This window comes from Anolis sagrei, chromosome 2 (genome assembly GCF_037176765.1).
Source record: "Anolis sagrei isolate rAnoSag1 chromosome 2, rAnoSag1.mat, whole genome shotgun sequence".
Lineage (NCBI taxonomy): Eukaryota > Metazoa > Chordata > Lepidosauria > Squamata > Dactyloidae > Anolis > Anolis sagrei.
Genome location: NC_090022.1, coordinates 208,141,581 through 208,164,022, shown reverse-complemented (window position 1 = coordinate 208,164,022; position 22,442 = coordinate 208,141,581). Strand labels below are relative to the sequence as shown.

The 22,442-nt window shown below is 42.2% G+C and overlaps 2 protein-coding genes across 2 annotated transcripts in view; one reads left to right on the top strand and one right to left on the bottom strand.

The window, feature by feature from the left end:
* The window catches only part of LRRC19 (leucine rich repeat containing 19), a 180,265-nt gene that overhangs the window by 50,409 nt on the left and 107,414 nt on the right, over positions 1 to 22,442 (bottom strand). The window lies entirely within an intron of this gene.
* Positions 13,295 to 22,442, top strand: part of TEK (TEK receptor tyrosine kinase) — a 47,243-nt gene continuing 38,095 nt past the window's right edge. Inside the window, exon 1 of the mRNA XM_060762466.2 lies at positions 13,295 to 14,057. Coding sequence (XP_060618449.2) covers positions 13,964 to 14,057 — 94 coding nt within the window. The 5' untranslated portion in view covers positions 13,295 to 13,963. The remainder of the gene's footprint in view (positions 14,058 to 22,442) is intronic.

The window sequence follows — 22,442 nt, the reverse complement described above, 5'->3', positions numbered from 1 at the left end:
TTACTTTAGAACAATGACATAACTTTATGTAACTTTCCTACATTACATTTAGTAGTGGCAGTAATGTTTGATACAAGCAGACCACTCTTTTATGACCCAGGCAGCAGTAACGTTTTGGTGGCCAGAGTAACTATCATACCTCAATGTATGACTTGCTGTTATGGTACCCCACTGAATCAGGTCGAGTCATGGATTCATATTGGATTAGTCCCGTTCCTAGAGTGGTTCCAGTTTCCTTCATTAAAAGGTATGGATTAATCTCTCCAAATTGGCAACCCAGATGAGAATTCATGAGCCGACTAGGATGGCCTAGTCATTAGCAAGGTCTGATTTAGTCCATCTCCAACAGCAGATTTTAAAGTACCATAAAAAATTAACAAAACTATTTAAAAGAACACAATTCCTCCTCTGAGTAGAAAGATGTGGGCTGATTACACTGAGATCTATGTAGGTCATCAATGGAGAGCTATTCTACAACCCGGTGATTGATTACATCTGACATCTTCCTGAGTCAATTAATTATGGCCCCATCTACACTGCCATATAATGCAGTTTTGTAATGCAGTTTAACTATTGCACTGCAATATATGAGTCTTGCACTGCAGTATATGCCCCCCCTCCCCCCGGTGGCACAACAGATTAAACAGCTGAGCTACTGAACTTGCTGACTGAATGGTTGGCAGTTTTAATCCGGGGAGCCAGGTGAGCTCCCACTGTTAGGCCAAGCTTCTGCCAACCTAGCAGTTTGAAAGCATACAAATGTGAGTAGATCAATAGGTACCACTTCTGCTCTATGCAGTCATGCTGGCCACATGACCTTGGAGGCTTAGAAATGGAGATGAGCACCAAACCCCAGAGTCAGACACAACTAAACTTAATGTCAACTTTACCTTTTATATGAGTTTACACCAGGCATGGGCAAATTTTGGCCTCAATCTGTTTAACTCTCAGAAATCCCAGCTATATTATCAGCTATTGAAGTCCAAAACAGATGGAGGACCAAGTGTGCCCATGCCTGGTCTACGTTGTCATATAATGCAGTTCAATACAGTTTAACTGCATTATGAAACTGCGTTAAATGACAATGGAGATGGGGCCTATGTTACATATGGCTGATAGCAGTTGAATTCCAATAACATCAAGGAGCCATAGATTTCGTATTTTTGTTATAGGTGTTATTTGTTGATGCTGATGATGATATTACAGCCGGAAAACACACTTTTATAGTGAATCTTGCAATGGTTAAAGTGTGTGTAAGTCATCAGTACTCATCCTTTTTAGACTTCACCAATAGCATTTCAGTTCCAGACAGCTGGAATTAGAGACCTTTTCTGTGATGCTGTATCAATTTAGTTTTCAGCGACAGCTCTTCAATAGTCTTCTACTTTTTCTGGTCTTTTGCTTAAAAATAGGTGTTACTACTATATAATGAGACAGAAGTATGAGTTAAAACACACATATCACACTGAAGAACCTTAATGTGCATGTGACACATGAAGTAAAGTATCTTGAAACTGATACTTCTGGTAGCAGACTTGAGATTTCCCAGAAGTCTATTACTGACCTCTTGGCTTGCTATCTTCATGCAAATATATTATGTAGGTGGGATAGACCCTACATCGGAAACTATAAAATCAGACTGAAATTGGGCACATCATTGAGAACTTTGTGTGCAGGGAGGAAAAAACTACTGTGTACAGAGGTAGCCATTCCATCAAGAACAATGTTGAGACATTCATCAAGGAAGTACCAGGGAAGCAGAAATGAGTGTTTTCCAAACTAAACAGTCATTACGTTTGACTTAGCGAGACAGAGAGAAAGGAGAGGAGGGAGAAAAATAAAATAGGAAGGAAGGCTTGGTTTGCTGTTTTAAAGAGCTGAGCTCTAATGACACTCTTGAACTTTTGTTAAGCACATTCATATAGTGAAGCAGGTCTCTGCTCTTTCTGATGGCTGATAATGCCATCAGTAAGAGCAGGGGACTGAATGTGGCAGAAAGGATGGGGAAGAAGGCACGCAGCAGCCGAAAGCCCTCTGGAGTGCTCTCAGCCACCATGTCTTGCCCTCCTCCCTGCATAAGGACGGTGTGAGCAGTCACGTCCTTCTGCTGAGAGGATGGCCTGAAGAAGGGACGCCTGGGCTAAGTGCCCCCCGGAGCTCTTCCAGCCATTGCCTGTCTTGCCCTCCTCCCAGCATAATGCCAAGGGGTCAGCCCGAAGATTGAAGGAGGGTGATCAGGGCAGTTGGCACATGTCTCTTTTTCCTCCAGGCATAAGGATGGGGCAAGCAGCCCCCGTTGCACTCCAGGACAGGAAAAGCCCTCTGACTTTAAACACCACATGCTGAATAGGAAAACAATCCTTTTATTGGAGATAATTAAAAAGCAGCAAAGTAAAAAAGCACTTTAAAGAAATAGGTAAATCAAATTAGGTAAGAAGATAATCAGGAACAAACTAGTCCAGGGTAAAATTCAGCAAAGTCCACACATCTCTAAGCCAGAAAACTAGGAAACATTAATCCAAGGCATGACTATGTAGTCATAAAATCCAAGAATCAAACCATGAAACAAGAAATACTTAAGCATGAATCTTTCAAGCTAGACTTCCATGAAACAAGGATGAGAACTTAACTTGATTCCAAACAATGCTTCATCTGGCTACATTTCCCGTACTTGGGACTTTTATCCCCTCGTTAAGCTATCCCAAGCACTCAGAAATTTGTTCGCTTTAACTGAGATTCCCTTATCTGTTTCTGTCGGAGCCTGGCAGAACGCTGAAGCCACTGTTCGGCTTGTCTGATTTGACTAATTTCCTGCCATCTATCTATTTGCTTATTAACTTCTGCAGGTGCCGAGTTGTTTTCAAGCCCCAAATCCTGGGAACTCTCTGATAGCAATTCAGGGAGTACACCATCATCCCCACACCCTTCAGGGACATTCTCATGGGAAACTACACTTTGAAGAGAGATCTCCTGTTCATTCTCTGCATCAATATCATTGACCAAACCATTGCCATCTTGACATCATTTCCCACATCCAAAGCACCGTGATCCTGAAACACAATCACAGGCTGAGCTCCAACAGCCCCGTCCTTATGCGAGGAGGACAACTTCAGGATGATCTGGGCCCTACCCTGCCCATCCCACTCAGTGTGTACCTGTCCACCCTCCCTCCTTGCCCAGCCCTCAGCTGGGCCCACAATGCTGCCCCAACACAAAAAAAAGTTTGCCCATGCCTGGCTTAAAGTATCATACGTTCTCAAACCTTTAATCATACATTCTCAGCTCCAGAAAATCCTGTGATACGTTTGCCTGAGGGTCAACTATGGTGGAAATATTGGTACAAATATTGCACCAATGCCAGCCTCTACACTGGCATAGCTCTACTAGCCCACAGGGTCGAACCCCCTGAGAATATCATTCCCTAGTTTTAATTTTGAGTGACATTTCATTTCCTTTCAGTCCATGTGAGCCTATGCCTTCCCTTTCTTCTCATCATCTTGCTCCCAACTGGAGAACAATAGTGCGTATGTCATGTAAATTCGCCCATCTTTATTTCCTCCCAGAAACACTCAGAAAGACCCAAGTGGCAGCTTATTTGTCTTGAGGAGACTCGGAAAGCCATTATGTACAGATATGGTTTCTAGGACACCAGCGCTTCTCCACTCTCTTAGAAATCTGCCTTTTGTTCTCATGTAGTTTTTGGCACTAGTTACTGTTTCCAAAGCAGGATATGCATAATGCTGAACCATACTTAGCTCCTTTTAACATTTCAGAGGAGATAGAAATGGGAGGAAATGAGCAGAGGTTAACCTCTTGGGTCCTCTGAGTTCTGCAGTGCGTGGATACCCAAAAGCAAATAGAGCATCGCCCAAGGCTGTCAGGGCTCCAAAATGCAAAGCAAAGCAAAAACCAATATCATCACAGGCTTCAAGCAGTGGCTTCGGATCATGTGGATTTGCGGTCCTCTATTCACACATTAAGGACAAATTGGTCCATGGTGGTCCAGACTCTGGTTACATCCCGAATAGACTACTGCAACACACTCTATGGGGGTTGCCTCTGAAGACTGTTTGGAAGCTTCAGCTAGTCCAGCGCTCAGCAGCCAGGTTGCTCACGGAAGAAGGGTACAACTCCCTTGCTACGGCAGCTCCACTGGCTGCCTATTAGCTTCCGGGTTTGATTCAAAGTGCTGAAGTTAACCTATAAAGCCCTAAATGGTTCTGGCCCAGTTTACTTGTCCAAAGGTATCTCCCTCTACGAACCAACTAGGACCTTAAGATCATCTGGGGAAGCCCTGCTCTCGGTCCCACCACCATCGCAATTCCATAGCCAAGGTGGCCCCTTGGCTATGGAACTCCCTCCCTAATGAGGTTAGATCTGCCCCCTCACTTCTGACCTTCCGGAAGAAATTTAAATCCTGGTTATGGGATCAAGCATTCACAGAATAGTTGTTTTACTGGGAAGACAAGATTTTATTGGAGTGTACTTGGACTGTTTTGGATGACGATTTTAATATGGTGATTTTAATCTGGCGGACTAGTTCATATATATACACATACACACACACACACACACACACACACATACACACTATTTTAATGTATATGAATGTATTTATTATGTGTTTTATATCGTGTTTGGCATTGAATTGTTACCTATTTGGAAGCCGTTCTGAGTCTCTCCTCGGAGATCGAGAAGGATGGTTATAAATGCTCTAAATAAATAAATAATAAATAAATTCACATGTTGCCAACTGATGTTATTCTTCAGAGCTGGGGTGGCAGTGGGGGAATGTCCCTGGAAATAGTGTGGATTTATACCACAGTTTCTGTGCGCAGGAGGTGAAAAACAAATATGTCAAAAGCAGGATCTATTGGCAACATCTTGCTGCCAGATATGAAGAACAAGTTGTCCCATTCCAATAGCTAAGAGGACTGGCAGCTGAATCTTCCACACTGGCTGACAGCATTTTTCATTGATCCTGAAGGCAGTTGGTGTTTGTTGTTAATGGTTAAGTTGACTTTGACTTATGGTAGTCCTAGTAATTCCAAGTCGCCCTATCCTAAACAACCCTGATTGTGTCTGGCAGAGTCAGGGCTGTTGCTTCCCCACTTGAGTCTATACATCTAGAATGCAGCCATTTGTTTTCCTACTGCCTTCTACTTTGGCACACTCTAGCATATATACCCAGTGTTTGCCAGGGGTCATTAGGACCACTGCCTGCCCACTTTCCCTTCTCCAGCTCTGAGAAGACCTATCTCAGGATGTCTCCATGGCAATGTGGCTCTCTTTGTGGGTCTTTCCTTCCTTCCCCCCTTGACCTTATATATATGTCACCTTTCTTTTCCAGTGACATCATAGAGGGCCACTTCACCATGCAACACTCTTTGGGGTACAAACATACACACATACTTTTACTTTTATATAGAGATGATGATGATGATGATGATGATGATGATGATGATGATGATGATGATGATGATTGTATTTTCTAGTTAAGTCATGCCTACTCATGATATGGCCAAAACCCAACACCCTCAGTTTAATTACACTATGTAACACAATTTTTGTTCCTGGGTTAAAAATGTCATTTTCTAATTGGTTCTATCATAAAAACATGGAAAAGGTTTATTAAACTGCAAAAACCTTGTTTTCGTGGGACATCCTGCAGCACATTCCATTAGGTTTTCAATGAATATCTCTCATAGAATCTCAACCAATTCAACCTAGTTTGTGGCAGCCACAGAAAACAAAGTTTCTGGAGTATAACAAGGACTTTCAAAGTAAGTACCACACAATTAAACAGGAAATAACACTGTCAAACCAGGAACAGATTTGTTTTTGAAATTTTGTTTCATAGTGTTATTTTTTCTTCTGGGAGAGTTCAGGCTATTTGCTCTTATACTCCTATATTTGTCTTTTTAATTGGTATTTGTAGAAATCTCCTCCAGAAGTACATCTCAGATGAATTGATTTTCTACTCCAGTTCTGGATTATGCCAATACAAAAGGCAGCCGGAAGAATGCCCATGTAGAAAATGATATAACTTTGCTGAAGTGAATCATACCATTGTAATAACAATTTTTAAAAAGTTCTCCCTGCCAAGATTCTTTCAGACATGAGCTTGTTATGAACAAAATCTGTTGGTTTTAAATGTACAGTTCCCACCCCCATATCTCCAGATTTAACAATTGTGGATATTATTATTTACAGATCTGATTGAGATGGTTTCTCTACAAATTTCTAGGTCCACCAGTGCAACTCTATAGAGTTGATAATAACTGTATGCTGGAGAACCTAGAGATTCCTAGAAAGAATATCTTCTAGAGACTTCATCACATGGAGGTCCTTGAGCCAGGGGACAGTGGGGACATCCGTGGGGCAGTGGGGCAAATCCGTGGAGCAGCGGGATGAACTGTTGGGCAGCTCCACGCATTGTGCCCTTATCATCACATGTAGAAAACCATATGTTTCCAGCTTGATCACTTGCTGTCCTCAATTTACTCTATGAGAACACGGGTAGTCAACCATGTTCTCAAGGCTGGCTCTTAGCATGCTGCCAAGACGCAGGGTGGATGGATCCAGGACGGAACTCTGTCAGAAGTAGCCATATATCATGTGACGGGCTCCGGCAGACTCCATCCTGGCTGTGTGGTATGAGGCTTTTTGCCCATATGATGAAGTCCTAAGAATTATTAGATTCTCCAGCAGAACTGTATGGCCAATGCCCAGGAGAAAGTGACCCTGGACTCACACAGAAGGACCTAGAGATCCCTAGAGAGCCATCCTCTCAGGATTTAAAAAAAAAAGGAGAGACGTTTTACTTTGCCATGTATCACAGAATCATAGAATCATAGAGTTGGAAGAGACCTCATGGGCCATCCAGTCCAACCCCCTGCCAAGAAGCAGGAAAGTTGCATTCAAAGCACTCCTGACAGCTTTGTTTAAAAGCCTCGAAAAAGGAGCCTCAACCACACTCTTGAGCAGAGAGTTCTACTGCTGAAGAGCTCTCACAGGAAGTTCTTCCTAATGTTCTGGTGGAATCCCCTTCCTTGTAGTTTGAAGGGGTCTTACACCCCAGCCCCAGTGTAAGTGGAGGACTGATTGTAATCCCAAATCATTGAATTCAACGTTTGGGAACTCTAGTTGGTCTGTTATGGAGAACAATTTCTGTCTTCAAGATCCTCCGAAGTCTGCATGGACATCAGAAGACACTACTGACTGACAAGAATAGTCCCCACCGCAGAATTTTTTTTGCAGCTCCCTGTTCATCTCTTTGCTCATATTTTTTTTTTTTAAAAAAATCCCTTTTCCTTTATCCTTTTCCATTTTGCTGGACGGAGGTTGTATTACAAGTTTATTCTGTATCCATGGCTTTGTGGCAATCTTGCTACTGATGACTCCATCACTAACTTACAGGAAGTCGAGGTGGGCATTTCCTGTACTATTAGGCTTCATTCCCATCTTTTCTAGAACCATATATGGGTCTTACACCTGCTGCTTACCTGCTGGAAATGTTTGCCTCTGCTTTGAACACAATTTGATGGTGCTTCTTCTTGATGTATTGCAGTAGACTATTAGTTATATAAGGTATTTTACTCTGGCTCATTTGCTACTTACAATAAGGCAGATAGCAGTCCTGGAATCTGTTCCCACCACAGAGTAGGCCCAAACAATTTTATGCATTTCCTGTGTCACTGTTTGACTTCCCTTAACACCTAAGTATCAACAAGATTGAGGAACCCCCGGTGGTGCAATGGATTAAACCGCTGAGCTGCTGAACTTGCTGACCGAAAGGTGACAGGTTCGAATCCAGGGAGCAGCGTGAGCTCCCACTGTTAGCCCCAGTTTCTGCCAAACTAGCAGTTCGAAAACATGCAAAATGAAAAGGTACCTCTCCAGCACAAAGGTAACAGTGCTCCATGCAGTTGTGCTGGCCACATGACCTTGGAGGTGTCTATAGGCAACACCAGCTTTTTGGCTTAGAAATGAGCGCACACACGCACACACACACATCCCAGAGTCAGACACAACTGACTTAATGTCAGGGGAAAAACTTTACCTACCTATCAACAAGACGGGGAACAATTACAGACAATGGAAGGGAAGAGAACATGTTAATTTTGTTTCCAAAAGGTACCCATTTTTAAAAAAATTAAAAATTTGTTATTGTTGGCAGCACATTGTTAGCTAGGAATAGAATACTATGCGCAAATCAAAACTATCAAAATGTATCAAATCACTTCACTATAAGGTTTGGAAAATTATATTTTATAGCAAAAGAATGAACATAATCAGTATGTTTTTCAGTTTCTATAAAATGTGTTCAGATGGATTTTGTATCTTTTGGAAACAAACTCCATATATATTTTGCTATCTAAAATGCCTAGAATTGCATTCAACAGACAACTTAACAAGCAAGGCAAATTGAAGATCAAGCTGGGTTATTTAACAAGACCAAAGGAAATTGGAAAATAAACCCAGGACAGACCACCTTGGAATGAAGAGATGCTGGGAAGATAACGAAGTATATAACTTCAATAATCTCACATAATTCTTTCCCATAAGCACTGTGATTGGAGAGTGCTGGTAAGCTTCTTGGCTCACATTGCATGACAGCTACAAAGTCCAGCTCTCTTCCTTCTCCTCTGTGGTTCACTTATGTGATCCAGTTGAACACACTCTGTTTGGCTTCTGCCTGCTTTATTTTAATGTCTGGGTCATCAAATAGGTCCAAAACAATTTGGACTGTGCTATTCTGAACTGAACCAGTCTATTTCAATCTGAAAGATTTTGATCTGGAAATCATACAAATCAGTTCAAAATTGGCAAAATTGGTTGCATAGCCCTATTCCTTACTCTTAGTCAAGAGCAAGCATGATGTAGTGTTTAGAGTGCTGGATTAACTGCACGTCTACACTGGCTACATAATCTGAATTCAGCTAGAAGTCACTCTCTGATGTCCAGATGACATTGTGGGACTTCTGACCCATAACACCAGATAAAACTGATTAACCTGATTTTGCCTTGTATTAGCAGAAGTCAGGGAATGGTATGGAGCCTCCCTGGAGTAGCCATGCACTGTGGAGTTGGTATGAACAGCTGGGGCATGACAGCTGGGGCAGTTCTAATTTGGAATTGGTCCCACTGTTCACACAGACCAGTTCCACCATCTCATTTTCCCTGAACTCATGGCAGTAGGAAAGCTGATGGCACCTTTTAGATTGTTTGTCACTGTGACAAAGGGCCCCAAGGATGCCCCTGGGTATAAATGTGGCCCTGCTCAAGTTTTCCAGGCTCAGAGTCATGTCTCCCTTGATTGAATTATTATTATTTATTATTATTATTTGCTTTATTTTTATATTGCATTTTTCAGCCTAATTCGGCGACTCAATGCGGTTTACAATGCAATTTATTACAATAACAATGAGTTAAAACACAGTATACACAACGGACAATACAAACAACACAACAACACAACATAGTCATCAACGCCTCAGTAAAAATCAGATTCCGTTCTCGTAATCCTTCTACCATTCCTTGTTCATTTATACCGTCTTCATGAGTTCAATTGCCATGTTGACCAAACGCCTGTTCATAGAGCCACGTCTTGACCTTCCTCCGGAACTCCAGCAACGAAGGGGCCTGCCTGATGTCTACGGGTAGAGCATTCCATAGCCGAGGGGCCACCACCGAGAAGGCCCTGTCCCTCGTCCCCGCCAGACGCGCCTGCGACGCAGGTGGGACCGAGAGCAGGGCCTCCCCGGACGATCTTAACGTCCTCGTCGGTTCATATGTGGAGATGCGTTCGGAGATGTAAGCAGGGCCGGAACCGTTTAGGGCTTTATAGGCTAAAGCCAGCACCTTGAATTGTGCCCGGTAGCGGATTGGCAGCCAGTGGAGCTGGCTCAGCAGAGGAGTGTTATGCTCCCTGAGTGCCGCTCCCGTTAGTAACCTGGCCGCTGAGCGCTGGACCATCTGCAGCTTCCAGGCAGTCTTCAAGGGCAACCCCACGTAGAGCGCGTTGCAGTAATCAATCCGGGATGTAACCAGAGCGTGGACTACCGTGGCCAAGTCAGACTTCCCAAGGTACGGGCGCAACTGGCGCACAAGTTTGAGTTGTGCAAATGCTCCCCTGGACACCGCCAAAACTTGGGGTTCCAAGCTTAGCGAAGAGTCCAGGATCACACCCAAGCTGCGAACCTGTGTCTTCAGGGGGAGTGTAACCCCGTCTAACACAGGCTGTAACCCTATACCCTGTTCGGCCTTTCGACTGACCAGGAGTGCCTCTGTCTTATCTGGATTCAATTTCAATTTGTTAGCCCTCATCCAGTCCGACACAGCGGCCAAGCAGCGGTTCAGGACCTTAGTAGTAGGTGGGAAGGAGTGACAGAGTTGGACATCATCTGCGTACAGATAGCACCGCACCCCGAAACTCCGGATGATCTCTCCCAACGGCTTCATGTAGATGTTAAATAACATGGGGGACAGTATTGAGCCCTGCGGAACCCCACAAGACAATGGTTGTGAGGTAGAGCAGTTGTCCCCCAGCAACACCTTCTGAGTACGATCCTCTAGGAAGGACCTGAGCCACTGCAGAGCAGTGCCATCAAGGCCCATTCCCGCGAGGCGTCTTTCTGCTGAATCCATCTTTCTGTAATACACTATCTCCCAACAAATCCAATGCCTTCGACCTGACCAAGCACTATTGTCTTTTTCAGTGATACAGAATCATTGAGTTGGAAGAGACCTCATGGGTCATCCAGTCCAACCCCCTGCCAAGAAGCAGGAAAATTGCAGTCAAAGCACCCCCGACAGATGGCCATCCAGCCTCTGTTTAAAAGTCTCCAAAGAAGGAGCCTCCACCACACTTGGGCAGAGAGTTCCACTGCTGAAGAGCTCTCTCAGTTAGGAAGTTCTTCCTCATGTTCAGATGGAATCTCCTTTCCTGTAGTTTGAAGCCATTGTTCCACGTCCTAGTCTCCAGGGCAGCAAAAAAACAAGCTTGCTCCCTCCTCCCTATGATATTTATACATGTTCATTATGTCTCCTCTCAGACTTCGCTTCTGCAGGCTAAACATGTCCAGCTCTTGAAGCCACTCCTCATAGGGCTTGTTCTCCAGACCCTTGATCATTTTAGTTGCCCTCCTCACATTCCAGCTTGTCAACATCTTCTGTCAATTGTGGTGCCCAGAATTGGACACAGTATTCCAGGTGTGGTCTGACCAAGGCAGAACTGAGGCAGAGCATGACTTCCCTAGATCTAGACACTATGCTCCTATTGATGCAGGCCAAAAACCCATTGGCTTTTTTTGCCGCCACATCACATTGTTGGTTCATGTTTAACTTGTTGTTCATGACGACTCCAAGATCTTTTTCACACGTACTGCTGTTGAGCCAGGCATCATCCCCCATTGTGTATCTTTGCATTTCATTTTTTTCTGCCTAAGTGAAATATCTTGTATTTGTCCCTGTTAAACTTCATTTGTTAGTTTGGGAGCATCTCTCTAATCTGTTAAGATCATTTTGAATTCTCCTGTCTTCTGGGGTGTTAACTATCCCTCGTCTTTCTCATGATATGTCCAAAAGGATGGCAGTCACAGCTTAGTCATCTTGGCTTCTAAGGAATGTTCAGACTTGATTCGCTCTATTACCCATTTATTTGTCTTTTTAGTAGTCCTACACCACATTTCAAATATTGATTTTCTATCAGCTTTATTCAAATGTATATGTATTAAATATGTATATTATGTATTATATCTATCTGCCTATCTAGCTATATATCTAAAAAGAAAGACAGTGAATAATATTGGCTGTACTATGCGTATGTATCCCAAATGTTTATAAATGTAAATAAAAATATGTCACCAGAGGTTAAGAACTAAATCATAATTGCAGACATTATGAGTATGGTCATTTTAACATGCCAACTCAAGAATTACCAAGGGCATCCAGAAAAAGTAACTGATTAGACTGTATTTAAAGACTATTTGAAACATGAAAAAATGAAAATGATGATTTAAATATATCTTTTTTTCTTTTTCTTTTTCATTGTTGAGAGAGGGAATACAATATTTTATTAAAGACTGAAAGTAAACATTGATTCACTACCCTTATGAAAGAGTTTGGAAGTCAATAATTACCCTACCTTATGTTTTTGCCTTCCCTATTTTTCCATATAGATTTTTTTTGGTCCTTCCCTTTTTTACTTTTTGGATATATTGATATTTTTCCTTTGATATTTCCCCTTCCCTCATATCTTTGGATGTGTTTTTTGTACGCACACACACACACATGTATGTATGTGTGTAAATAATATCTCTCCTATTTCTGTGTTTATATCTAATAACAATATTATTTTTAAAAACTGCCTAAGAAGGATTGTGTATTCCACTACCAAATACTAGGGCTGCATATTCCACTGCAAAATAACACTTGCTGTCAGGGACGGCTTTCAAATGGTTAGTTGAAATCTCCTTTCCTGTAAGATTAAACCACTGGTTTGGATCTTATCCTCTGGTAACATATAAGCTGGCAGAGAGTTGGACGAGAGTACCATTGATTGCCTTTCCAACTCTTACTTACTTAGGCGATTCCTCATTGTCTGAGTAAGATTGTCATCAAAGTTCGTTGTCCTGGTGTTGGGTACATAGGTGACTGTGGTGTCCTATTCTTGACCCGTAAGTTTTCCCACAGTGAGGGTATTGGTTTCCAGGTAGAAGCCGGTCCTAGTCGGGGTTGGCTTGATGTGCTTTCCTCTTTGCACATTTCTCTTTTTTTGCTCTCCATTTGTGCCTCTTCAAATTCTACAGCACTGCTGGTCACAGCTGAACTCCAGCTAGAGCCCTCAAGGGCCAGGGCTTCCAAGTTCTCGGTATTTATGCCACAGTTTTTAAGGTTGGCTATGAGCCCATCTTTAAATCCCTTTTCCTGACCACCAACATTCCGTTACCGGTCTTGAGTTTGGAGTAGAGTAACTGCTTTCGGAGATGGTGATCAGGCATTTGGACAACATGGCCGGTCCAGCAGAGTTGATGGCAGAGGACCATTGCTTCAATGCTGGTGGTCTTTGCTTCTTCCAGCATGCTGAAATTTGTCTGCTTGTCTTCCCAAGAGATTTGCAGGCAACACTGATGAAATTGTTCCAGGAGTTGCATATGATGCCTGTAGATAGTCCACGTTTCGCAGGCATATAGCAGGGTTGGGAGGACAATAGCTTTATAAACAAACACCTTGGTATCCCTACAGATGTCCCAACTCTATTCTTCTGTCATTATGGCACCAGGTCCCTGACCATGGAGGACGATGCTGAGTTGTCTCAAACCTTGGATCAGCTTGTGGAGACTGAAATGGCCCTGGAGAATTGGGGAATTAGATATTATCCTTACAGAAAGATAAGTCAAGAAAACAAAAGGGTGGGTTTTTTTTCACGCGAAAAGCATTTTATGGGAGCCCTCTTGGTTTGCATAAGACTTCTGGGAGTAATTAACTGATGGAAGAGGAGGTGGAGTGGCAAACTGTCACATACCATGCCTAGGCGGTGGTGTGGCTTGTTATTCTCATAATCCTTCCTACTGGAGGATATCCCCATTGTTTCTGGCAGTGCTGGCCATGACCTGTGTTGGTGGGGTCCTCTAAAAGTCACTCTCCCCCTCCCTACGCACATACAGCAGCAGCAGATACTTGTTTGGAAGTGCTGAGCAGCTGGGGCTCAGAGATCCTCAGAAATCCTGCTGATACAGAATGCCTTTAAGATCCTGCCTTTCCCATCCTAATCTACAGAGGAAACAGGAAAAAGGAACTTAAAACTCCCTTTGCTCAGACAGCGACAAAGCTCTCTCTCTAGCCCACTCTCACATTGCAATTAACGTGTCGCTCCCTGGTAGGAAAAGCACTGCTCGACGATGCAAGCAAAGAGCTAGGACTAAGGGCTATCATCCCTCTGAAAGGACATTGCGATTCCATGAGCTGCCGTACAAACTGGATGGATATACTTGGCAAAGCGTGGACTTTTTCAGCACTTCTAGTTTTCTGTGGATCCAGCCTCATGCTTTCAGGTAGGGCTCCTTTTGGTTATTTAGAGGCAATCCAACTAACATCTGGAACACACTGGTGAAGGTTTCAGAATCTGCCTTTATGCTCAACTTGTACTTTTCTCTTTACTTGATTCCACAGGTAATTGGTTCCACACTAACTGGATGCTGAAGCTCTGTAAAGTTATTATGTGGGGAGGACAAACATGTGGACTTGCTGACTGCGGAATTCTGGGAGTTGCAGTCCCAAAAAAAATCACTTTTCTGAGCTCTGCACATTAATTTATAGAAAATCACAATCTATTGTCGAAGGCTTTCATGGGCATAATCACCGGGTTGTTGTGAGTTTTCCGGGCTGTATGGCCATGTTCCAGAAGCATTCTCCCCTGACGTTTGCCTGCATCTATGGCAGGCATCCTCAGAGGTTGTGAGGTCTGTTGAAAACTAGAAAAAATGAGGTTTATATATCTGTGGAATGTCCAGGGTGGGAGAAAGAACTCTTGTCTGTTTGAGGCAAATATGAATGTTGCAATTGATTAGCATGTAATGGTCTAGCAGTTTCAAGGTCTGGCTTCTTACAGCCTGGGGAAATCTTTTTTGGAAGGTGATGAGCTGTCCCTGATTGTTTCTTGTCTGGAATTCCCCTGTTTTTTAGTGTTGTTCTTTATTTACTGTGATGATTTTAGAGGGTTTTTTTTATACTGGTAGCCAGATTTTGTTCATTTTCATGGTTTCCTCCTTTCTGTTGAAAGTGTCCAGATGCTTGTGGATTTCAATGACTTCTCTGTGTAGACTGACCCGGTAGTTGTTAGAGTGGTCCATGATGTCTGTGTTCTCAAATAATATGCTGTGTCCAGGTTGGTTCATCAAGTGCATCAAAGCACAATCTAATGAAACAAACTACCACACTGAGATTTTTTGGGAGGTGGGGTGAATGTGTGAATGGAGTTAACTTTCTAGATTTTGAAGACAAATGTACATTTTTGGATCAGTGCAGATTCTTTTTATAAAAATTAGATGACTTATTCTATGTTATTCAGAAGTATCAGGTCAGATGTCTGACGAATCTGTGTTAAAAAGCAGGCTGTTTGGTTATTTGCTACAGATGTGTTCTTAGTATAATATTGCATCCCATTCACTTCAGGCAGTAAATGGTGGAAACCAAGTCTTGTGCTATATGCATTTAATTTAAAAGTTTGCATGAAACTTCTTAATGGTAGAGTAATCTTACTTTGTTGTTCTATTCAGAAGGAATCAGTCGAAGCAAATTACTTGCAGGCCTTTGATGACTGGGCAGGTTGGTTGTTTATTGAAAGATAAACAAGTATTGATCAAAATAAAATCATGAAATGCCTTTGTTTTGTTTTGACTTCAACAAGTCTCTGTACTCTAAGACAAGTCTATTATATTCGCTCCTCTTCCATTATTTTTTAGAAAGCCTGGGTCTTATTTTCTTATTTGCAAAAGGGCAAATGCACTTACAGGGAAAACAATAAAATAAACCGTTCAAAACTAGAGATAATCAGTTTATTATTTTGTGAAGCTTTGATTCAAATCCTATCAGCATTGGATTCAATGAATATGGAGGCTTGACCATACCACTATCGCTTAGCCTCACCTGCCCATCTTTTAAATGGGAATGAGGCACCTATTTCCCAAGATGCTTGCGAGAATATACGAGAGAAAAACCAAAAAAACGTCAACAAATACACACAATTTATATTACCTGTCATACTTAGGAAATCCCTCTGGAACAGTCTGTGAGCTCCTTCATTCAAAAATAGTATATTGGTTTATAAAGTCTCAGAACTAGATTTGTTTAACAATCCGTAAAGTCCATATATGAGCTGACAGCCAACTCCCTAAAATTTCTAGACTTCACTGAAGTAGAATCTGTAACTGATAATTACTAGAAAGTGATCCTTAAATTAACTTTTTGGAACATTTGAAAGTAAAGAGAATAAACTTAGTATTTTTATTTTGTTGGCTATAGCCTTCTATATATGTATTTTTACAACCCAACACAATTAGCTCCATTGAAGCATGTCAAAGTTCTTTGATCATCCTTTAAGTTGCTGGTTTCATTTTTGCACACTGAGAAGAATATCAGCCTTATATCCCAGAATATCAAGGCTGAAAATCCCACACTGTCCGCTTTGAACTGGGTTATCTTGAGTCCACACTCAGATAATGTGGGATTTTTCTGCATTGATATTCTGGGATATAGAGCTGTGTGGAAGGGCCCTTAGAAAACATAAGAAGTTGTGTCGAGGAATTAAGAAACATTCTATTGTATTGGTAAAAATCAGAATGTGTGTCTGCTGTACATGGCTAGCCATCAAAACAGGAACATGACCATAAATCTATATCAATCTCCACCACACTGTATTTTAAAGAGAAAACAAAAGGTGTCAGAAAGCTGTGAGTTCAAATTCTACTTAATAGTTCTGTGTCCTTCCCCCCCCCCCAACCTGACTTTCCTTTCCTTCCACAATAAAGGCACAGAGAGACATATATGTTCGAATAAAGGACATATATTTGAATTATTCTTCCAAAGTGAATGTACGAATATTGTATCACTCTGTTAATCTATACCAGTGTTTCTCAACCTGGGGGTTGGGATCCCTGGGGGAGCTGTGAGGGAATGTCAGAGGGCTCGCCAGAGACCACCATAAAACACAGTATTTTCTGTTTGTCATGGAGGTTCTGTGTGGGAAGTTTGGTCCAATTCTCTCATTGGTGGGGTTCAGAATGCTATCTGATTGTAGGTGAACTATAAAACTACAACTTCTGAATGTCAAGGTCTATTTCCCCAAACTCCACCAGTGTTCCCATTTGGGCATATTGAGTATTCATGCCAAGTTTGATCCAGATCCATCATTATTTGAGTCCACAGTATTCTCTGGGTGTAGGTGAACATCAACTCCAAAACTGAAGGTCAGTGCCCACCAAACCCTTCCAGTATTTTCTGTTGGTCATAGGAGTTCTGTATGCCAAGTTTGTTTAAATGACATCATTGGTGGAGTTCAGAATGCTCTTTGATTGTAGGTTAACTATAAATCCCAGCAACTACAATTCCCAAATGACAAAATCAACCCCCCCCCCCTCCCAATCCCACCAGTATTCAAATGTGGGCGTATCAGGTATTTCTGTCAATTTTGGTCCAGTGAATGAAAATACATCCTGCATATCAGATATTTACATTACAATTCATAACAGTAGGAAAATCACAGTTATGAAGTAACAATGAAAATAATTTTATGGTTGGGGGTCACCACAACATGAGGAACTGTATTAAGGGGTCGCAGCATTAGGAAGGTTGAGAACCACTGATCTATACCTATGTCTTTCTTCTTTCTCTGTTACTCGTTTTACCATCCAACTATCCTAAAGACACTTTGACGTCTTTTGTTCCTTTGACATTTTCCTTAGCATCTCAAGGAAGCCTTTATTCTTCTCCAGGATTGATATAGGCAAAGGACGAGGATTAAGAGCTGGCTTAATTTTGTGTGCACGTTTGAACCCAAGTATTGAAAAGTTTCCAACCGGTAAGGCTCAACCGCTTTAGGTGTGTATTGTAGTCACACCCATCTCAATAGATCTGTCAGCTTTCCCGCTTTTGTTCAAGTGTGATATCATGTTTCCTGGGGCCAGCAGTGGAAGACAATGCAAACACGCCCTCCTCTAGATACAACAGGCGGAGTCCAGGAAAGCAGTATTGACATTCCCCGAGTAGGGGATGCATGAAAGTCAATGCTACTGGCAGCCCTTTTTTTTAAACAACATGCTTAACCTTGCCCCAAATGGTAGGAAAGGAAGGGGGGATTTGTTGTGGGCGTTGCTGCTGAAGAGGCAAAAACCGACCCCACCCTTGTTCCAAGGTGGAGACCAGGCCTCCCTCGGCTTTGGTGCCAAAGGCATGGAATGCGTCCCCTCCTTTTCCTTGTGAGACCCACCAAGGGGATCCTTGCCAGCATCCCAAAAACAACCCGACCTCCAAAAACAGCTGCCAAAGGAAATACTGCCAGGAATGTGTTGTTCTTTCCTGTAAATTCTATAGTAGAAAATGCCCTAAAAATGCAGAGTCAAGATCCAAACGCAGGGCAATGTTAAGGACAAAAGAGCAAAGGAATTCAGAATTAATAAACATCAGTCCTCGGTGACCAGTATGTAGCAGCTTGAACTTCTGACACAACACAAGGTACCATATCTTGTTTGGTTGCCTCCTTCTCCTTCCTTCTTCTCTTTTTATTCTCCTCCATCAACACCTTTCTCTTCATCTCCCTCCTCCTCTTTCTCTCCCTCCTCCTCTTCTTCTTTCTTCTCTTTCTTCTTCAGCTCCTCTTCTTTTTCTCCTCCTCCTCCTCTTCCACCTCCCAACTTAGCTGTGCAATAGATAGGAAACTTTGATCTTTTGATTATTTGCTTGGAATAAAAACCCAGTGGCACAATAACTTTGCTAGAAAGAAAGAAGCCAATCTCGTGCACTTCAGATAAACCAGGGCATGTAGGCCAAGGAACATCATGGTCTGGTTGAGATGGCAAAAGTTATTAATGTGGAGTAACATGCCATCTAGAAGGGACTGCATGGATCTGTCCCTTCTCACTCAGAATTGTTTATTTATTTATTATTTATTTCCTTTATTTCTACCTCGCCTTTTCTCACCCTGAAGGGGACTTAAAGTGGCTTACAAACTCTGGCAGAAATTCAAAGCCGCAACATAGACACAACAATAAAACAAGCCATATCAAACTATAAAACAGTTAAAATATATAAACAATTAAATGCATAAAAACATTTTAAACACATTAAAAAACATACAACGTGCCAAGTTTCTATTTCCATGATTATAGATTTACCCATAGTCATTATCCAAACTGTTGAGGTCTCATTCCGTGTTGGAGGGTTTGAAGTCTGCCAGAGAGAATGCTGTAAGTGGGAAAAGTGTAGCAGACAAGCCTTTATGAAGTATCACAAAGAGGTACTAAATTAGCACCGATTCTGCTATACAGGGACTTTTTTCACATGCAACTCAATGTGGACGCCTATTGCAAAGTTCAATGCTCATGATAAAGCCACTACATCTGTTAATATTCAGGGCTATGAAGAACGTCACACATATTATGATAAAGTGTGGTAGCTCCATTTTATCTATGAATCATTACAGAAGGTAGTTGCATTAATCTATATAAATAAAAATGTAATGTTCATTTGTGGGATTAACATAACTCAAAAATCACTGGGTGAATTGATACCAAATTTGGACACAATACACCTATCAGGCCAACGAGTGACTATCACTCATAAAAACACTGAGAAAGACAGCGGAAGAGACTTAAAAAGCCAACAATAAAAAATACTAAAGGCGCAGGCTCTAGTGTCAGAGAGGCCACTTCGTCTGTTAAACATGATCCAGATCTTCTAGACCACAGAGTTCTAGATATTAAAGCTTTGTTCTTGTACTTTCAGTGTTTTCTAAATACTGCTAGAGATACCAAAAACTAGCATTTAATTATGTATTGTCAAAGGCTTTCATGGCTGGAATCACTGGGTTGTTGTAGGTTTTTTCAGGCTATATGGCCACGGTCTAGAGGCATTCTCTCCTGACGTTTCGCCTGCATTTAATTTTATACTAATTGCTCAATTGCTTTTTCAGAAAGCAGGTTATTATTATGCAGGTTATTATTATGCGCAAAACCACATATATACACATACATACACACACACAACACATATACACAGACCGGGCCACAGCAATGCATGGCAAGGGACAGCTAGATTTTATAAGAAATATTTTGTGAATGAACTTTTGTCTAGAAAGCAGTTCTGTTCATGGATAACATGGGCCCCATCTACACTGACCATACAGTGCAGTTTCAAAGTGGTGTTGAAGAAAGTACATTTTATTAATTAGCCCATTGGCCATATGAAAACACTGGTATTGAAGAAAGTGGTCTCACTGTGCAGGTGATTATATATGAAAATTCTGGAACCAGTCTGAGGCCCAGATGGTGATTACACAAACCACAGAGCACCAGTTTACATTAAGAGTTTTCTTTTGCAAACTTTTGTGGGAATTTCTTGTCTAGCTTCGAACGTCATTAAAAGGTCAGTATAGATGGGGCCATGGTCTTCTGTCTCCATTACGTAAAACAAAGTTATCTGAGTTATCATATTCAAGTGTGGGGTTGCAGCGTACTCACTGGGAGTGGTCAAAATAAATGTCTTTGCATGTGCTTCATTCCTCCTCCATTAAAAATGCTGGCATGGAAGGTGCCTCCTCCCTTGAATGAGAGCCCGAAGACATGTGTTGAAAGCCCAGATTGATCACTGCTGTTGTTTATCCTCCTAATTAACTGCTTTTCTGAGCTCATGCCTTTTGATAACTCAGGGAGTTATGTTCAAAGTTGGCAATGCTCTCATGAGGCTGTGGAAGACCCTCTGTGTGTACAAAACAGGAATCGAGAACTTGTGACTTTCTAGAAGTTGATGGAATACACCTCCTCACCACTGAACATGCTGTTTAGAGGTGATGTGCATTGAAGTCCAAAAATATCTAGAGATCACAGGTTGGTGACAAAGAGCTCACCTGAACCTTAATGTAAACATGAAATTAAAAGAGGTGCAAAATACTTATACTGTGTATGTACAAATAAGCCAGGATTGTCATTCAAGAGAAGATGAGATATGTATTGTTGAAGGCTTTCATGGCTGGAATCACTGGGATGTGGTAGGTTTTATGGGCTGTATGGCCATGTTCCAGAAGCATTCTCTCCTGATGTTTCACCTGCATGTGTGGTAGGCATCCTCAGAGGTTGTGAGGTCTGTTGGAAACCTTCCACAGATGCAGGCGAAACATTAGGAGAGAATGCTTCTAGAACATGGCCATACAGCCTGGAAAATCCTACCACAACCCACTGAAAATGAGATATCTTCCTCCTCCTCCTCCTCCTCCTCCTCCTCCTCCTCTTCCTCCTCTTCCTCCTCCTGTAGTATAGAAGACTCTTTGTATAAGAGCATGACGAACCCTGATGGATCAGATGGAAAGCCTCTTTAATCTAATATCCTCATTCAATACGAACAAAACAGGCAATACCATTGGATAGAATTTATCATCATCATAAGCAGCTGCTGATAACATTATCTTCCATGAATGTATTTCATTATGCTTTAAGGCTGTTCCTACTTCCCTCAGGGACCCCCCCCCCCCCACTACAAATCATGTTATTTCCCACCTTTGGGACATGTTTGCTTAGATGTCATAGAGCAATCCTTGAAGGAGGAGGAAAGACCTAATATAACCAAACAAAACTGTGCTCAGTTGTTAGGCCTTTGGGGTACGCTGACAGGGGATAGGGAAAAGGCAGAACTACTTAATGCCTTCTTTGCCTCGGTCTTCTCACAAAAAGAGAGTCTTCAACCTCAGCAAGATGGAGTGGATGAGGGTTTGGAGGACATTCAACCCCAAATTGGGAAAGAAGTCGTCCAGGAATACCTGGCCGCTCTTAATGAGTTCAAGTCCCCAGGGCCAGATCAACTACACCCCAGAGTATTGAAGGAACTAGCGGAAGTCATTTCGGAACCATTGGCAACCATCTTTGAGAGTTCTTGGAGAACGGGAGAAGTTCCAGCAGATTGGAGGAGGGCCAATGTGGTCCCAATCTTCAAGAAGGGAAAAAAGGATGACCCAAACAACTACCGTCCGGTCAGCCTCACGTCGATACCGGGCAAGATTCTGGAAAAGATTGTTAAGGAAGTGGTCTGCAAACACTTAGAAACAAATGCAGTCATCGCTAATAGTCAACATGGATTTATCAAAAACAAGTCATGTCAGACTAATCTGATCTCTTTCTTCGATAGAGCTACAAGCTGGGTAGATGCGGGGAATGCCGTGGATGTAGCGTACCTGGATTTCAGTAAGGCCTTCGACAAGGTCCCCCATGACCTTCTGGCAAGGAAACTTGTCCAATGTGGGCTAGGCAAAACTACGGTGAGGTGGATCTGTAATTGGTTAAGTGGACGAACACAGAGAGTGCTCACTAATGCTTCCTCTTCATCTTGGAAAGAAGTGACAAGTGGAGTGCCGCAGGGTTCCGTCCTGGGCCCGGTCCTGTTCAACATCTTTATTAATGACTTAGATGAAGGGCTAGAAGGCATGATCATCAAGTTTGCAGACGACACCAAATTGGGAGGGATAGCCAATAGTCCAGAGGACAGGAGCAGAATTCAAAACGATCTTGACAGATTAGAGAGATGGGCCAAAACTAACAAAATGAAGTTCAACAGCGACAAATGCAAGATACTCCACTTTGGCAGAAAAAACGAAATGCAAAGATACAGAATGGGTGACGCCTGGCTCGAGAGCAGTACGTGTGAAAAAGATCTTGGAGTCCTCGTGGACAACAAGT